The sequence below is a fragment of the Dipodomys spectabilis genome, unplaced genomic scaffold (genome assembly GCF_019054845.1).
Source record: "Dipodomys spectabilis isolate Male_0828 unplaced genomic scaffold, ASM1905484v1 ptg000137l, whole genome shotgun sequence".
Classification (NCBI taxonomy): domain Eukaryota; kingdom Metazoa; phylum Chordata; class Mammalia; order Rodentia; family Heteromyidae; genus Dipodomys; species Dipodomys spectabilis.
This window is the reverse complement of record NW_024870814.1, coordinates 10,570,121-10,586,172: the sequence shown is the minus strand read 5'-3', so window position 1 is coordinate 10,586,172 and position 16,052 is coordinate 10,570,121. Positions and strand designations below refer to the sequence as shown.

At 38.1% G+C, this 16,052-nt stretch overlaps 1 gene segment (V, D, J or C); it reads left to right on the top strand.

Annotated features, from left to right (window-relative positions):
* The first annotated feature begins 8,861 nt into the window (after window positions 1–8,861).
* On the top strand, window positions 8,862–10,553 carry LOC122116670. The segment is given in 2 exon segments: window positions 8,862–8,947; window positions 9,313–10,553. Coding segments are annotated over 2 exon segments (381 nt in total).
* The last annotated feature ends 5,499 nt before the right edge of the window (window positions 10,554–16,052 follow it).

Sequence of the window (16,052 nt, the reverse complement as noted above, 5' to 3'; positions counted from 1 at the left end):
ATAGCATGAGTTAAGTATTAGGGAAAAGGTATACAAAAAGGTGAATTATGAGCAGGTAAAAATGACAAACATAAGGCATCTCTCTTTTACAGGCAATGTTCTAACTGTGGATGTAGGAGGAAATAGATTGAGGAGGTAGAGATGTAGTGTGATTAAAGACTTCAGGGGTTTGTTGCCATTGAAGAAAATACTTAGGATTATGAGATATCTGATCCTATGAGTGAAAATAGCTAAGGGAAAATTGGTCCGTGGATGGAAGAAAGTAAAATTGCAGGGAAAGATACAGCAAAGTGTTCAACACTACTGTAACAGTTACACAAACGAGGATGCTGAAGCAGAGAATTAAGGAACTTAGCAGCTGTCACACTCCATAAAGCATGGAAGGGCGGGGCCACCAGGGCACATTGTTTGACCTCAGGCTCACAGGATAGCAGCTGGATTGTGTCTATGGATGTGCATTTTACCCTGAGTCTGCAGAGACATACATGGAATAGAGTGGCACAGATGAAAATGCTTTCTTGAGACACATCTTGCAGATGGAAAAGGAGAGTTAATTTTTTATTGAGGAATTAGAAGACAGACAGGGAGGACATTCAGAGCCAGAGAAAACTTAAGCCAAAGTAAAGAGCTGATTATACTGTCCTTTAAGACATAGTTGAAACTTAAAAAAAAGAAAAAAACAAACAAACAAATGTAACTATGTAATTGCATAAAATAAGCATTTTTTCCTGGCAGAAACAAATATTCCCCTATCCCTGGAAATATTAATTTGATCTTTTAGTGTTCCAGATAAAGATTCATATCTTTCCCACTCTCTGGATAGATATACCTTGTAACACACCGGAGACTTATAGTATGTGTGCATGTATGTGTGTGCACTTTTGTGTGCATACAAGTGTGAAGGGAGACATGGGGAAATGGAGAAAGGTGAGGATGGAAAGAGACACTGCAATGAATGTAAAGAGGGACTGTGTGTTTAGGTATGGAAACCGGAAGGAGGGGAGAGGACAGGAGATGGCAATAGTGGTATTGTAACTGAAATACAGTATATGAACGTCATCAGTATAAAACATCAGAAGTAAATAGTAAAGGAATAAAATATCCAGTGGTAAGTATGAGCAAATAAATTGTATGCATGTATGTATGGAGGTTTAATAATGAACTCCTTTGGACAGGTAATATATGCAACGGGAGATGACAGGAAATGGGAGAAGGGGAGGGAATGAGGATTAATAAAATCTAGTTTCTCTAATCTTACAAGATGCAATTTTACAGTATGACCATTAGATGGCACATCTGACACTGCTCACGCAAAGCCCCCAATAAGAAATACTAGAGAGGAAATAAGAGAACTATGTCTGCTGTCACTAGTGACACCCACTGGAACTCTGAACAGAGCAACAGCCCCAAACCTAAACTCACAGTTAAGTAGCTTCTCCTAGAAGGATGGATTTGGGGGTGAAAGTCTCTGCCCTTGCTGATTCTGAGACTGGAAGCCTGACATTGCCTCTATCCCTGCATTCTGTATGGCACCAAAGCTGTCTCTAAAGGAAGGAGTTGTGTCCCCTGTGTGTGTCCTTATGGGAAGTGACCTGCAAGGAGGAAATGAATGTTAAGAATGCAGGCATAACATCCAATGCATGTCCTAAAACTTAAGAAAATTGAGTAAAGGGGTTGAAAGAATGATGAAAAGGGTGATATTGAATAAGATGAATTGTGTTCATCAACTGCTTTATTGAATGACAACTCATTTGTACAACTACTTACAGATAATTTTAAGAAGAGAGGAAGTATAGTGAAGAGTGACTTCCATATCACCAATATGATTAGAAGAAAACTTTTCAAGACACACTTTCTTTAGCCTTCTTCACAGGCATCAAGCCTGTAAGGACATGACAAGAATGTGAATCATCAGGACAGTCAGGAATATTGTATTTACCCAACTTCTAGAAAATTAATCCCAGTTGATTAATAAACCTTGCTCCAGGTATTTTGGCTCCTTACTGCACACAAGGCAAACAAATATACCAAAAACCAGCTCTGCCTGAGCAGGATCAGCCTTAGGAGTTGACTTTGGGACATAGAATCCCTAACTTTATTATTCTCCATTCTGAAGCTTTGACCGTGGTAAGAAAGGACTACTGAAGCTCCAGACTCAGTGTGTCTGCATTGAGCCTGACTGTATCCTTGTGAATGAAGGTATTTTCCTGTTTGATCTGAACAGAATGACATTCACTAAATAGCCTGCTTGATCAGTATTGATTTTTGTTCTCACACTTAGATATCAGTGAACAAGTTATGGGGTCCTTATATCCAGCTTTCCTCCCTGCTTCCCAGGATGTGGGTGATCAGCAAGATGATTAACAGCATCCTACGCAGAATCCAAGTTTTCTCATTCTGGGAGAGAGGGGATGCTGCCTGTTTGTTTCCCTTTGTAAACAGGAGCTTGAATCTGAGTATCTCTGCCAGGCTTTTGTGGCATTCATAGAATCTAGGATCATGATATTAGAGGGGGTCATGTCTGCCCATATGAGAGTTTTTGACATTTCTGTTCTTTCTTTACTTTTTGTCAGTCTGGAAGCTTGAACTATGTGCCTGGGCACTGTCCCAGAGATTTTCAGGTCAAGGCCAGAGCTCTACCCCTTTGAGCCACAGTGCCACTTCTTGACCATTTCATATATTACTTTTTAAAGTGTAATCATACCTGTCATTGATAACACTTGATCCAGGTTTCTTACAGTAAAGTCATTAAGTACAGGTCAGAAAGGTGAGGGAAGGAGGGGAGACCCTGCAGATATGCAGCCCTGAAGGGATCATATGCGTACACCATGTGGGAGGGGAGAGGGAGCTGCAGTATCAGTGCTGTCCCCAGCAGGTCCCCAGAGTCCTCTGCAATGAGCAGGTCACTCTTAAAGGACACAGATTTAGTCCTGAGCTTCATGATGCTCAGGCTTAGAGTGAGCAAGGGCTACATGGTGACATGCACATTGTGCATTAGAGAATTTTCTCAGTGTCAAAATTCAAAATGATGACTTACACAATTAAAATCATGTTTATTAATGTATTAATTTAACAGGTAATTTACTACATATAAATAATACATGTATAAATTCTGCATTCATTTGTGATGTGCTCCTCAATGTTCTGATAAGAAGGGACCCCAGTGGATTTAAGGCTCTGTCCTGAGGACCCTGTTGACTTTCCATATTATCCCAGCCCCTCAGAATCAGTGAGAAAAGCCCTGGATCATCCTTTCAGAGAGTCAGCCCTGCTCTGAAGGCTGGGTCTCTCAGACTTTCACCTTAGTCCCAGATGTCATTCAGGTTCATGGCCCAGACTATAAGCACTTTCCTTTCTTGGATGTATTTTCTTCTTCCAGAAAGATGCATGGAAATGTCTGCTGGTTTCCCCCTCCAGCGTGGTCTTCAGCCTCATCTCCCAGGCAGATAGCTCCATCTGTCATAACCCATGGCCATGTACGCCTGCCCAAAACTCTGATTTGAGTCTAGTATTCGATCTCTTCCATATATTCCAGTACCTGAAGTCTGTGTGGACTTGAAGTTCACAAGCCACATGTCCACACTTGCTGAAGTGAGCCTTGGAGCATGGATCATGGGAATTTAATGTGTATCCTCAGAGCCTGGCTTCTTTTAACCATAAAAGAGTAGAGGCTCTCAGGATCTCTCTTCTTCATCTAGTTAATATGTCCCTTATAATGTACTAGGTAGTCTTCACATCTACCTTCTCCTTGTTTTCTTTAGTATCAGCTTTGTCCTGAAGTGCATAGTGGAGAGAGCAAATCTCCCCCAGACAAAGGCAGTAGGAGATACACAGTGACCATATGATATGATTGGAAGTAAAATTTCAGAGGAGTGGCAAGGATGTTTAAACCTTGTAGACAAGATTATACATCATTGTAAAAAGAAGAAAGAAGAGCATTGTAGAAAACTTGAAACAGTTATGCTAGCATGTAGTGCAGTGAGTGCTAATGTTTAAGAAGGTAGAGGTGATGAAATAACTACTCTCATGGCATTCTTGTAATGAATGGTTTTGAAGAGGCCCCTGAGTGGCCAATGATTTGCCCATGTGCTACCACAGCAGAGCATCACTGTCTTGGCTTTGTTATGTGCCATGAGAGTACTCTGCTCATCATTTCCAGTTCTGATATTGTGCACAATGGGATGAAGTCAGTCCACATGCTAATCTCCATGTGGGGAACACACCTTCATGTCACTCTAGCTTCACAGTCTGTGGTCACTTGTCCTTGATTCTCTATGTTGAAGATGTTCTCTCCACACTGTATGGATCTACTTCCTGTCCCCAACTTTGGCCTTGTTGCATTGTATTCGTTCTGTATCTGGATCACATAGACTAAACAAAGTAAAAACTGCTTTCCTGTTGGTCACTTGTAGCTCATGCTTATAATGCTACACAAGAGGCTGAGATCTAAGGATTGTGGTTTGAAGCCAGCATTGGTTATAAGAATCTATGAGACTCTTTTTAAAACTTTTACTGTCAAGTTGAGGTACAGAGGGGTTACAATTATATACATAAAGTAGGAAGTGCATTTCTTGTGATAATCTTATCTCCAATTAAACACCGAAAACCTGGAATTGAAGCTGTGGTTTATGTTCCTTGAGACAAAAATCTTAGGGATTGACTTCAAGCCCCAGGCAGAACACACAAAATATTGCTTTATTTAGGACCTAAAAGATATGAATGTTGGTTTAGAGGACACTCCAGCTTCTGAGAAGGAAGTGTTTTCCGTAATTAAGAAAGAACACACACATATCCTCAAAAGCTTAGCAAATATCTGGCACAGAAATGCATGATGCACACAAAACTAGATGAAGAGACATGTCTTTTCCTAAGTATTAAGGAAAAATGTCTCATGTGAATTTTCCTTGAAGGAGACAATGCTTAAGTTTAAGAGTATTCAGAATAGAAGGAGGGCAGCCATTCATAAACAGTGCCCAGGACACCAATGCAAAGACCAGTGGACAGTCCATAAAACTCAGAGCATTTTACTTTATTGCATATCCTTTATTTTATCTTCCATTAAACATTTTGAAATCTATCCCTCTCCAGCTGCTCACCAGGGCTGACAAGCCAAGCCGGCTCCAATGGCACCTCCAACACCTGGCCCATAGCAGGTATTTAAAAGTCAGTTAATATAGCTTTTGAAGATTTTTGGAAAGATTTTGTAAAGAAAAAATAGTCATTAAAATTTTAAGATAAGTTTTATTGCCAAAATATAATTGTGTCTGAAGCACAATATGATGTTTAGGTATGTTCACATATTTTACAATGACTTAAACAGCGTAATTAACACGTTTATTCATTACATTAAACATTGATTTCTTGTAGTCAAAGATTTTCGTCTTCAGTTAATCAAACGTTTTAGTGAAAATGTTATTTCAAGTGACATGTTAATATATTTTGTACTTTCTTTTGTAAAAATACTGTGCAGAGGGGTTACAGTTACAGGAGCAAGGTAATGAGTACATTTCCTATGTAGCATTGTTGCCTCCTCCTTTGTTTTTCCCCTACCATCCCTTCCCTCCCACCTCCACAATTACTCCCCCGCCCCAGCCCCCGCCAAAGTTGTAAATTTTGTTTTTAACATAGTGTCTTGTATATCTCACTGTTACAATGGGTAAACTTGTATCCCTATTTAAGCATTTTGTATTTTCCCCTACCCAATTACAGAAGAGTATATAGAAGATGCAAGGCTAATACAAAATAGCTTGTGAAAAAGATTTTTGAAAATAATATTATATGATAAAGTCATTAAAAATTTTACAACAATTACTGATTAACACAGTATAATCTAATTTGAAGTACAATATAATTTTTGTATTTGCACATATTGTGCAATGATCTAAAGGAGTTAATTAACAAGTTAGTTCACCACCTTAAATATTTATTATTTTTGTATAGTGGACTTTTTTCTTCAGGAAATTAGATCTTTACAATAACTTATTTCTATTCTTGTCTCAACAATACATCCAACATTGCGATCTATCAGAAAATTAATCTCCTTTTCATGCTGAATATCACATTAATTATTATTTATCAATGCCACTGTCAGAGCACTTTTGGAAGTCGAATGGAATCATGAATTTGTTATTAACTTAAAAAACATAAAGACAAAATAATAAATTTTTTTTATTTTAATTTAATTTTATTTGTGAACATACTGTACAGAGGAGTTACAGTTACATGGGCAGGATAATGTGTACATTTCTTACCAAGCATTGCAGCCTCCTCCTTTGTTTACCTTTCACCTCCCTTCCCAGCCTCCCCCCTCCCCCCCAATCCCAATCCTTCTCCTTCCTCCCCCCCCCCCCAACACCCCCCCCACCCCCCCCACCCCCCCCCACCCCGCACCAACGTTGTAAAGTTCGTTTTGGACATGAAAACTTGTACTTCTCATTGTTGCAACAGGTCCACCTGTATCCTTAAACAACTGGTTTTTCCCCATCTCCTCCACAAGTTATACTGACATCAAATATAGTGAAAGCAAGGGTTATACTGTGGGGGAGGGGCATACAAAGCAACAAAGAGATAATCTTATAAATGTGTTAGAAACACATGCATGAAAGAAAAAAACATTAAAATACACATCTAAGGGTTCATTTTCCTGACATCACATTATCTGACCTTTTCCGCTTGACTCATACATATACTAGATATTACAAATAAGGGAAACCATGGGACCTACGTTTCTTTGGGCCTGGCTTACTTCACTTAATATAATTTTTTCCAAGTTTTTCCATTTCCTAACAAATGGGGCAATGTCATTCTTTCTGATGGAGGCATAGAATTCCATTCAAGAAAATGTGGTATATATACACAATAATAAAAATTTTGTACCTCCATTTTGGAAGATTTGGATCTAACATTTTTAGCTTGATCTTTTCAAAATAAACTACTCTTATTATTTTTCATTTCTTATTGTTATTGTATAGATGATGTACAAAGTGATTACAGTTACATAAAACAGGTAATAACTACATTAATTTTTGAACAGTGTTACCCCTTCCCCCATTTTCTCCCTTTTCTTCCTCCTGATCCTTGCCCCAAAAGTTGTGTAGTTCATTTTCAACAGCGTCTAGTGAGTATTACTGCTGCATTTGTTGACCATTTGTCCCACCATTTCTATGGTACCCCTTACTCTCTTCAAAATAAAACAAAACAAAATTTATATACAAGACAAGGGTACAGAAAACAAAAACAGCCAAAAAGAAGATAAAAAATAAAAAGCAAAAATCAAAAGAATAAACCATAATTTTAATTGATCATATGTATACATGCACTGAGGCTTCTTTGTGAAAATATCATACAGAGGGGTTACAATCACATGGGCAAGGTAATGAGTACATTTCTTATCAAGCATTGTTGCCTCCTCCTTTGTTTCACCTTCTGGTCCCTTCCCATTTACCCACACCGCTCCCCGTCCCCTCGAAGTTCCCCAACCACCCCCACCCCCGGCCAAAGTTATAAAGTTCGCTTTTCACCATAACCTCTGGTATATTTCATTTTTGCAATGGGTCCACCTGTATCCCTATTGAAACAAGATATTTTTTTCCCTTCCCCTCCACAAATTATATCAACATCAAATAGTGAAAACGGGTTATGCCATGGGGGAGGGACATACAAAGCAACAAAGAAAGCATCTTATAAGTAAGTTAGAAACAATCACAAGAAGGAAAAAAAAAACATTTGAATCCTATCTTGTGGTTCATTTCACCTAATATCAACTTATCTGACTGTTTCTCCTTGTCTCAGATATATACTAGTTATTGCAAACAAGGAAAACCAAGGGACCTATGTTTCATTGGGCTTGGCTTACTTCACTTAATATAATTGTTTCCAAGTCTTTCCATTTCCTAACAAATGAGGCAATGTCATTCTTTCTGATGGAGGCACAGAATTCCATTTTGTATATAACCACATTTTTTTGATTGATTCATCTTTTGAGGGCCATCTGGGTTTGTTCCATATCTTAGCTGTGGCAAATAATGCTGTTTAAACATAGTTGTGCTGGTAGCTTTAGTATGGTCGTGTTTGTGATCATTTGGGTAAATGCCCAAAAGTGGGGTTGCTGGGTCATAGGGGAGCTCTATGTGGAGTCTTTTGAGAAACCTCCATACTACTTTCCAAAGTGGTTGAACAAGTTTATACTCCCACCAACAGTGCATTAAGGTTCCCTTCTATCCACATCCCCTCCAGCATCTGTTGTTATTGGATTTCTTGCCTCTTCAGTAAATGGTGCTGGCAAAATTGGTTAATCACTTGTAGAAAACTAAAGCTAGATCTTTATATATCACCCTGCACCAAAGCAACTCCAAATGGATCAAAGACCTCGAAGTCAAAGCAGACACTCTGAAAACATTACAGGATGGAATCAGAGAAACCCTAGGTCTCCTGGGTACATACAAAAATTTTCTTAAAAGAGACCCAGAAACACAACAAATCAAAGAAAGTTTGGACAAATAGGATTGCATGAAATTGAAGAGCTTCTGCATGGCAAAGGACATAGCTAGCAAGATCAATAGAAAGCCCACAGATGGGGAGAAGGTCTTCACTAGCCATGCAATGGATTAGGGTCACATATCTAAATTATACTTAGAACTTGAAAAATTGAATCCCCCAACAACAAATTCTCAAAGAAATAACTGCCCAAGAAATAAGTGGGCTAAAGACTTAAAGAGAATGTTCTCTGAAGCGGAAATAAGAATGGCCAATAGACACTGTTCCTTTTTATTTTCTCACACTGTTGCACCCATCTGAGCATATTGCTCCCTAAGGAGGACCTTCCTTTCTAAGTCTGAAATAAAGGCTCAGCTATGATCTTGCATTGACCTGTCTAGACTCCTCATTTCACTCCTAAAAATGAAGTCCTTGTCTCAGATCCTGTGGCTGTTAATGCTCTGGATCCATGGTAAGGGCAGTGGGAGGTGAAGAATCAGAGAGGGTGGGAGGGTGAGCTCTCATGGACCATTGGTAACTTACCCATGTGTTAGATGTTCATGCTAGGGCAATGAGGTTTAGGTCTGAGAGAGTGAGGAACAGTCCAGAAAGCTAGAACCTGTGCTTGAGTTAAAACTCTGCTAGGTGGGACTACTGCACTTGACTCCCAGAGACACTATTCTGCTGCAAGAATATTGCTTTTAATACTTAGTATTTTAAATTAAAAATCAAATCATGAATATGAATAAGGGGAAACATTTATCTAAATAAAAGTAATGCATGCATTGCTCCCTATGTTTATATATAATCTTGCTCTCTGCCTCGTTCTAATTTCAGGATCCAGTGGAGATGTTGTGATGACCCAGACTCCAAGGTCCTTGCCTGTCACACTGGGAGAGCCAGCCTCCATCTCCTGCAGGTCTAGTCAGAGCCTTCTGCATAGCAATGGAAACACCTATTTGCATTGGTTCCTGCAGAAGCCAGGCAAGTCTCCACACCTCCTGATCTATTTGGTTTCCAAACGAGGATCTGGCGTCCCAGACAGATTCAGTGGCAGTGGGTCAGGCACAGATTTCACACTGACAATCAGCAGGGTGGAGGCTGAGGATGTTGGAGTTTATTACTGTTTTCAAAGTATGTATCTCCCTCCCACAGTGATACAGACTTGAACAAAAACTTCCCATCTGGCTGGGTGAGCTGCCCTCATGGCTGGCTGGTCTGGGGAGCAGCCCAGCAGATTGTGTGAGTCTGCCTAGGAGGAAGATATTGAGGTTTATATTAGAGTCACTCTGAGTAGAGGTGAAGAGTATATGACAATACAACAAAATGCAATCTATAACAATCAGGAGAATAATTACCTGAATATAAATACCAGATAAACCATTAGGTATTTATTGAAAAATGCAATTGTCTCTTCAGGAATATTATAACCAACCAGAAATCTAAAAATCAAATGTCTGCTGTGATTATTATTCTCTCTGTGATGAAACTTGTAATACTTCATTTTAACACATACTAGCCTACAACTTTTGCCATGCTTTCTGTTCAGAACCTGGAAGCCCAGTTGTGCCTTTTCTACCTTCTGCTCTGTGTGTTCATCAAACCCTGCCTGACCATCAAGCCATTATCAGAGTATGATCAATGTCTCTTGGCTGGATCAACCTGGGGAAAATACAAAATTCACAAAGCACAATATTCTCTGCTTCTATGTACTGGGACTCTGGTTCTACTTAAGAGAGTGTGGTGAAACCCTGTAATATGGTTCATAGTTCCCAGAAGTCTGAGACTGAACCCTTTTTCAATGGATGCTATCTTCATCTGTTCAACGTCTGTGTCTTTATACAAAAAAAAAAAAATTCAAGAGAGCAACATCAATCTTGTGTGTCTTGTATCCACTTCTATCACCTTAGACACCTGGAATTATGACATCTCACAGGCTACAACTTGGGGAATTCTCAAGTTTCCACCAGTGTCCAGTGTGTATCTGCTTCTGATGCTATAAATTGTTTCACCATGATGCTCTCTATTCCAGCTGGGAAAAAGTGGCATGAAGTTGGAAATGCTCTGATTTCATCAAGGTATCATTTATAGGAGAAGTATAGGTCTGGAATGTATATGAACTAATGGAATACCTTTAACTTACTTAAGGAATCGTCTTAACAGAAACAATTAATGCAATGTTTATCCACAGTTGTAGCATTTTGTGGAAGACCAGACAGAAATGTCAGAGTTGAATCTCAGTTCTCCTCTCTGCTTAGGAATTTTAACAGGGTATACAGGGGTGCCCATCAGATTTCTAATTCTCACCTGGGCTACTCATTGTCTCTCACAAGTCATCAGAAAAAAATAATTATAACGGGGCCTCCAACACACTGCTCTCTCTGTATGATTGACAAGTCAGTTGTTATCACTACTTCCCATCTAAGAGCTGCAAATGGAGCACGCGTGGAGTCATTTACAGATATTATTATTGACTCTACTATCATATCAACAGAAATTAATTGTAATAATGGTAATTACAAAATGAGAAATTACATTAAATATTTGTAATCAACATTTGTCAGCTAGTGAAATAGCTTTCTAGAAAAGCACATACACAGGCAATCACATATATTGAATATAATGGAGGAATATGTGTTTATCTAAATATATATAATTTAGCATTTCTACTCATTCTTTTCTTGAAACCAGAAATGTCCTCATCATCCCAGAGCACTGGTTCCAAGTGCAAATTAGCTGATCCACCTTTCTTCAAGGAATGATGCTCTGCATTTCAACAAGTTAACAGGTTTCCATGGGATGATTTGGAATCCAAGCTTTAGGAGATTTTGACCTCAATTAAGACCTTTTAAGAAAAAAAAAATGGTAGCAACACAACTACAACTTTGTCTGATTAACAACAACTAATTTTTTTTCTTGGATGCCAAACTGCAAATTCATAATTATTTCTCAGTTATATGATCCAGTCGTATGAAAGTATAATGGAATAAATGTTTATTAGTATTTTGATAAGCCATAAAACAAATGGTTTAAAATGCATGGTCCTGTTCTGGGGATATTTGGACATAAATTTGTGACAATAGCTTGACCACAGCAGCATGTATATAATCCTAAGTGGTCATTTCCTCTTATGTCTCTGTTCCAGATCAAACAAATCCACACAGTGGACTCAAGACCAGGGACCCGCAACAAAATGAAGAAGCTAAGCCCTGCCTGGATTAGGAATATCAGTGCAATTGTGAATTAGTCTTTGCACTGACATAAATGATTTGTGCAAAGACTAACATAAATGATTTTTGTTACAAGGCCCTAGATTTAGAGGAGTTTGTTACACTTTATTATTATTGAAATAGTGACTGGTTATATATGAAACATAAACACATAGAAGATGCATTTTATGAGAACTGACTACATAATATAAGTATTTGTATAATAAACATAAAGTGATAGAATATAGAGACAAATATGGGAATATGTAAATAAAAGTAATGCAGTTGAGTCTACCAAAGAACCTTCTGGAAAAAAACAATTAATTTGCAATTGACTCATGACCATCAATAAATATCAGAGGAGTTAGAATTGGGCTTATATATATGAACTTACTAATATCAGATATATACATTAATACATTAACAGAAAAATCATAGACATAAAAATATGTAAAAACATATAATATACAGGTTGACCCATTGTAACAATGAGATGTGCAAGACACTATGTTGAAAGTGAACAACTTGGGGGGGATGGAAGAGCTGGGGAGGTGAGGAGGGAAGGATGGTAGAAACAAAACAAAGGAAGAGGTAACAATGCTCGAAAGGAAATGTACTCATTACCTTATTCATGTAACTATAACCCTCTGTACAGTATTTGCACAATAAAAATATAAAACATATCCAATACATATAAAATATGTAAAAATGTATGAAGTCCTCAGTTGCCTACAGCTCTCAACTATTTCCTTGTGTATATCTATGGATGGATATGACTGAGTCATCTTAGGGCCTAGAATCCTATGTGAGGCCCTCATTTAGTATATCCACAGGAAAACAGAGAGGGAAAATGATTCTGGGAAATACACTACCTGTAGAAACTCTGTAATAGAAGTTGAGAGCTTTATGGTCATGTGACCCAAAACTCAAGGATTTGATGAGGATTTCATTAGCCAAGAACATTTCCACATTGATTTTAAGTATCATCAGCATATTGCAAGCAAAGCAAGGAAGTTTCATTAAGTCACAGATCAGTGGAAAATGACATTTTTGCATGAAATATGTAAGAATCTCTTCACAAGCAAACCAAATTCTTTCTTAACAATATAAAAAGCAAACAACTAAATAAGGATGCAGTATTTCTCTTCAGAGTGTGTACAGAATTCAACATCATCAATATCATGAAGACTATGTGACAAAGGCAAAATTATACACCATCTCAAATCTACTGAATGTGAATATTCAGTTCAGCAAGATAACCAGTGTTCCTTGTTAGGTTTAAGAAGCCTTGTGCAAGCCAGGGCCTGGTTGTTCACAACTGTAATCACAGCTACTCAGGAGACTGGGATTTGAAGATTGTGGTTCAACGCCAACCCAGACAGGAAAGGAAGACTCTTATTTCTAATTAACTAAAAAGGTCTGGAAGTAGAGCTCTAACTCAAGTGGTAGAGCACTTGTCTTGAGTACACATAGTGTAAGAAAAGGGCCTAGGCCCTGCATTCCAGCATGAGGACTGGAAGAAAAAATATCACCTGTATTTACAGGATGAGTATCAAGGATAAGAGATTCTCCTTACTTCTCTATTAGCCCCATTTAAGAACATGTCTATTTAACCCTTAAACACACATAGATGTGCATCTGCATGTCTGTATCAGGACGGGTGTGTTATTAAAAAGCCACATGTTGAAGAGGCTGATTATTTGGTTGTCTTCACGTCAAAGCAATTGACTCTTAAGAGTCCTTCAGTGATCTAAGCAATTTCCCCAAGTCACTGATATTTGAGGTCTTCTAGCTCTTAGCATAAACACACAGAGGTCCACTGAGGAAAATGTTTCTTACACAGACTTTGTGGAAAAAGCACATCGAAATGTTAGTAGTGCCTGTCCATATGCTAATATATGTGTATTAACAGACAAGTAGATTGGAAATGTGTGAAGTTACTGTCCTCAAAGAAAGAATAATGAACTTAATACTTGCCAGTACCATAAGGATGCATTCACTTCTACCCCTTGAATAGTCACTGGGTTGGGAAATTTTCACATTTATAAATGACATCATAACATTGGGATCTGAGTGTTCATGGTTCTTCAGCCTTAGCTCAGATATAATAGGGGGATCATCTTAGTGTTCTGCAGGGCAGCCACACAGAACTCCTGTCAGCACCAGGGTATTCTGTACATGAAAATATATAACATTAGTTTAAGATGCTGGTCTTTCTTTTTGTGTTTTTTTTTTCTGTGCTACTGAGGATTGAACTCAAGACTTCATAAGGACCCTTCTATTGCTGCAACATATCCAGATCTTTTTGCTTAAGGTCATTTATTTCAAGTAAGGTTTTGGGGTTCTGCTTGTCTGGGTTACAAGCCCAGACAGTAGTTCAGTCACTAAAGATTTCTTCAGTTTGACACTAAAAGAGATGGATAACTTAGTAATGCAAATGTTTATAGAGCAGAGTAATCTGAGTAGACTTCAGTTTGTAGGATAAAGAATAGCTCAATTTCTGAATGGGAACAATTTGAAAGGACAGAAACATGAATGTCATCCAAAGGTGTAGGAGACTTCTAGCTCAGACATGTGGAATGATCACAAAGCTGTTTATGAATCTATGTCCTTTCAGAATACAGAGAGTCAAGTCTGATATTAACTGTCTAAATCCTGGTTATGGAAAAGGAGTAGAGGGCAACAAATGGATTATGTGGTAGACTGTACTTTGCAGAATTTAACAATATATTTCAGAAAGTATATTTTCACATATGTCTTCATCATTCATTGAAATATTTCAGGTTTCTCTCTAATCATTTTTCTATCTCTCCATCTATCTTCAGTCTAAGTCTCATTCTATCTCTGGGTAATTGGGCAATTCTATTCATGATCACTAAATAAAGTTTGTTAATAAAAGAAAACAAGCTAATAAGTCAGGGTATCGGGTAAAAAAATAATTACTTATACTTATCTGGAGCTGTCTTTTCCTGTAAGATTTGCTTAGATAAAAACCTAGCAAAAAAGTGTTTTCAGAAGACCATAGAACCTATAAGGTCTAGGAGATTTTGCTGCCTTCTATGGTTATATCTATTCTGAAGGAGCGCTTTCTCCGGGAAAGGGGATTGGGGCTAATCATTTACTGCCTTTACTACATGAGCCTAGTGTTGAGAAGGGAAAAAGCATGCCAAGACACCAGAGAGGAAGCTTCTGGGCTAACAGAGTAAATATCTGATGTTAACTGTCCTAGACCTTGGTGGTGGGAAAGCCCATTCAGGAGTGGAAGACAGCAAGTCATTTACATGGAGTTGATAGCAGATATACACTAGGAAAATTGTAAATTGCAGACCATGGCACTATAACTCACATACTATATTGTTATACTTTTCATTGTTATTCAATTTAAAATAATTAGGTTTCTATAATCATTTTTATCTATCTATCTATCTATCTATCTATCTATCTATCTATCTATCTATCTATCTGTCTATCTTACTATGTATCCTTCCATCCATCATCCATCTACCTCATTAGCTGAATAACTATCTAGCTTGCTAGCTATCATAAGTATTAAATCTTGTTCCATATCTGGGAAAAGGTATAATTGTGTTCATAGTTACCAATTAAAAAGTTTATAGAAACAATTTAAATAGGAAATTTAATCAAAATAATGAACTATACGTTTCTGGATCTATTTTTAACTGAAAAGATTGGCTTATATAAAAAGTAAGAAAAGCCTGTCATGAACAACAATTAAATCACAATTTACACTATTTATAGGATATGAATTCAGTTGGTTCTCTGGACTCCATGGAAAAACATCTTCTGCAAGCACAGCTGGCTACCCTGGTCATGTCTAGGGCACCTTGAAGAATACAGGTCTGTGCTGAGATGCTAAAGTCAATTAGCCTTGCAGCTGTGCTCCTCCCTCCCAGACCCTGATTTGCTCATGCCCAGAGCAGAGACCACTGCCTGGAGCACTTCTTATAATGCAGCTCACACCTTATGCAGAAATCAATCCTCCCAATCAGCATACAGCATGGTCAGGAAGGCATCTGCTCAGGTCCTGGGTCTCTTGCTGCTCTGACTCACATGTAAGAAAAGAAAATGCATAGATTCATCCAGCTCATTGTAACCAACACTGCTTCAAGGAAGTTCTCTAAGTAATGCATAATTATAGGTTGTTTTTAATGTTGTCAATGCCAGGTGTTAGATGTGACATCCTGCTGACCCACTCTCTATCCTTGTCTGCATCTCTAGGAGACAGAGTCATCACTTTCAGGAACAGTCAGGGCACTGGTAGTTACTTAAGCTGGAATCAGCAGACATCAAGAAAAACTTGTTTGATTTAATCTAAATGTAATATAAATAAAATGGCATAATTTTGCA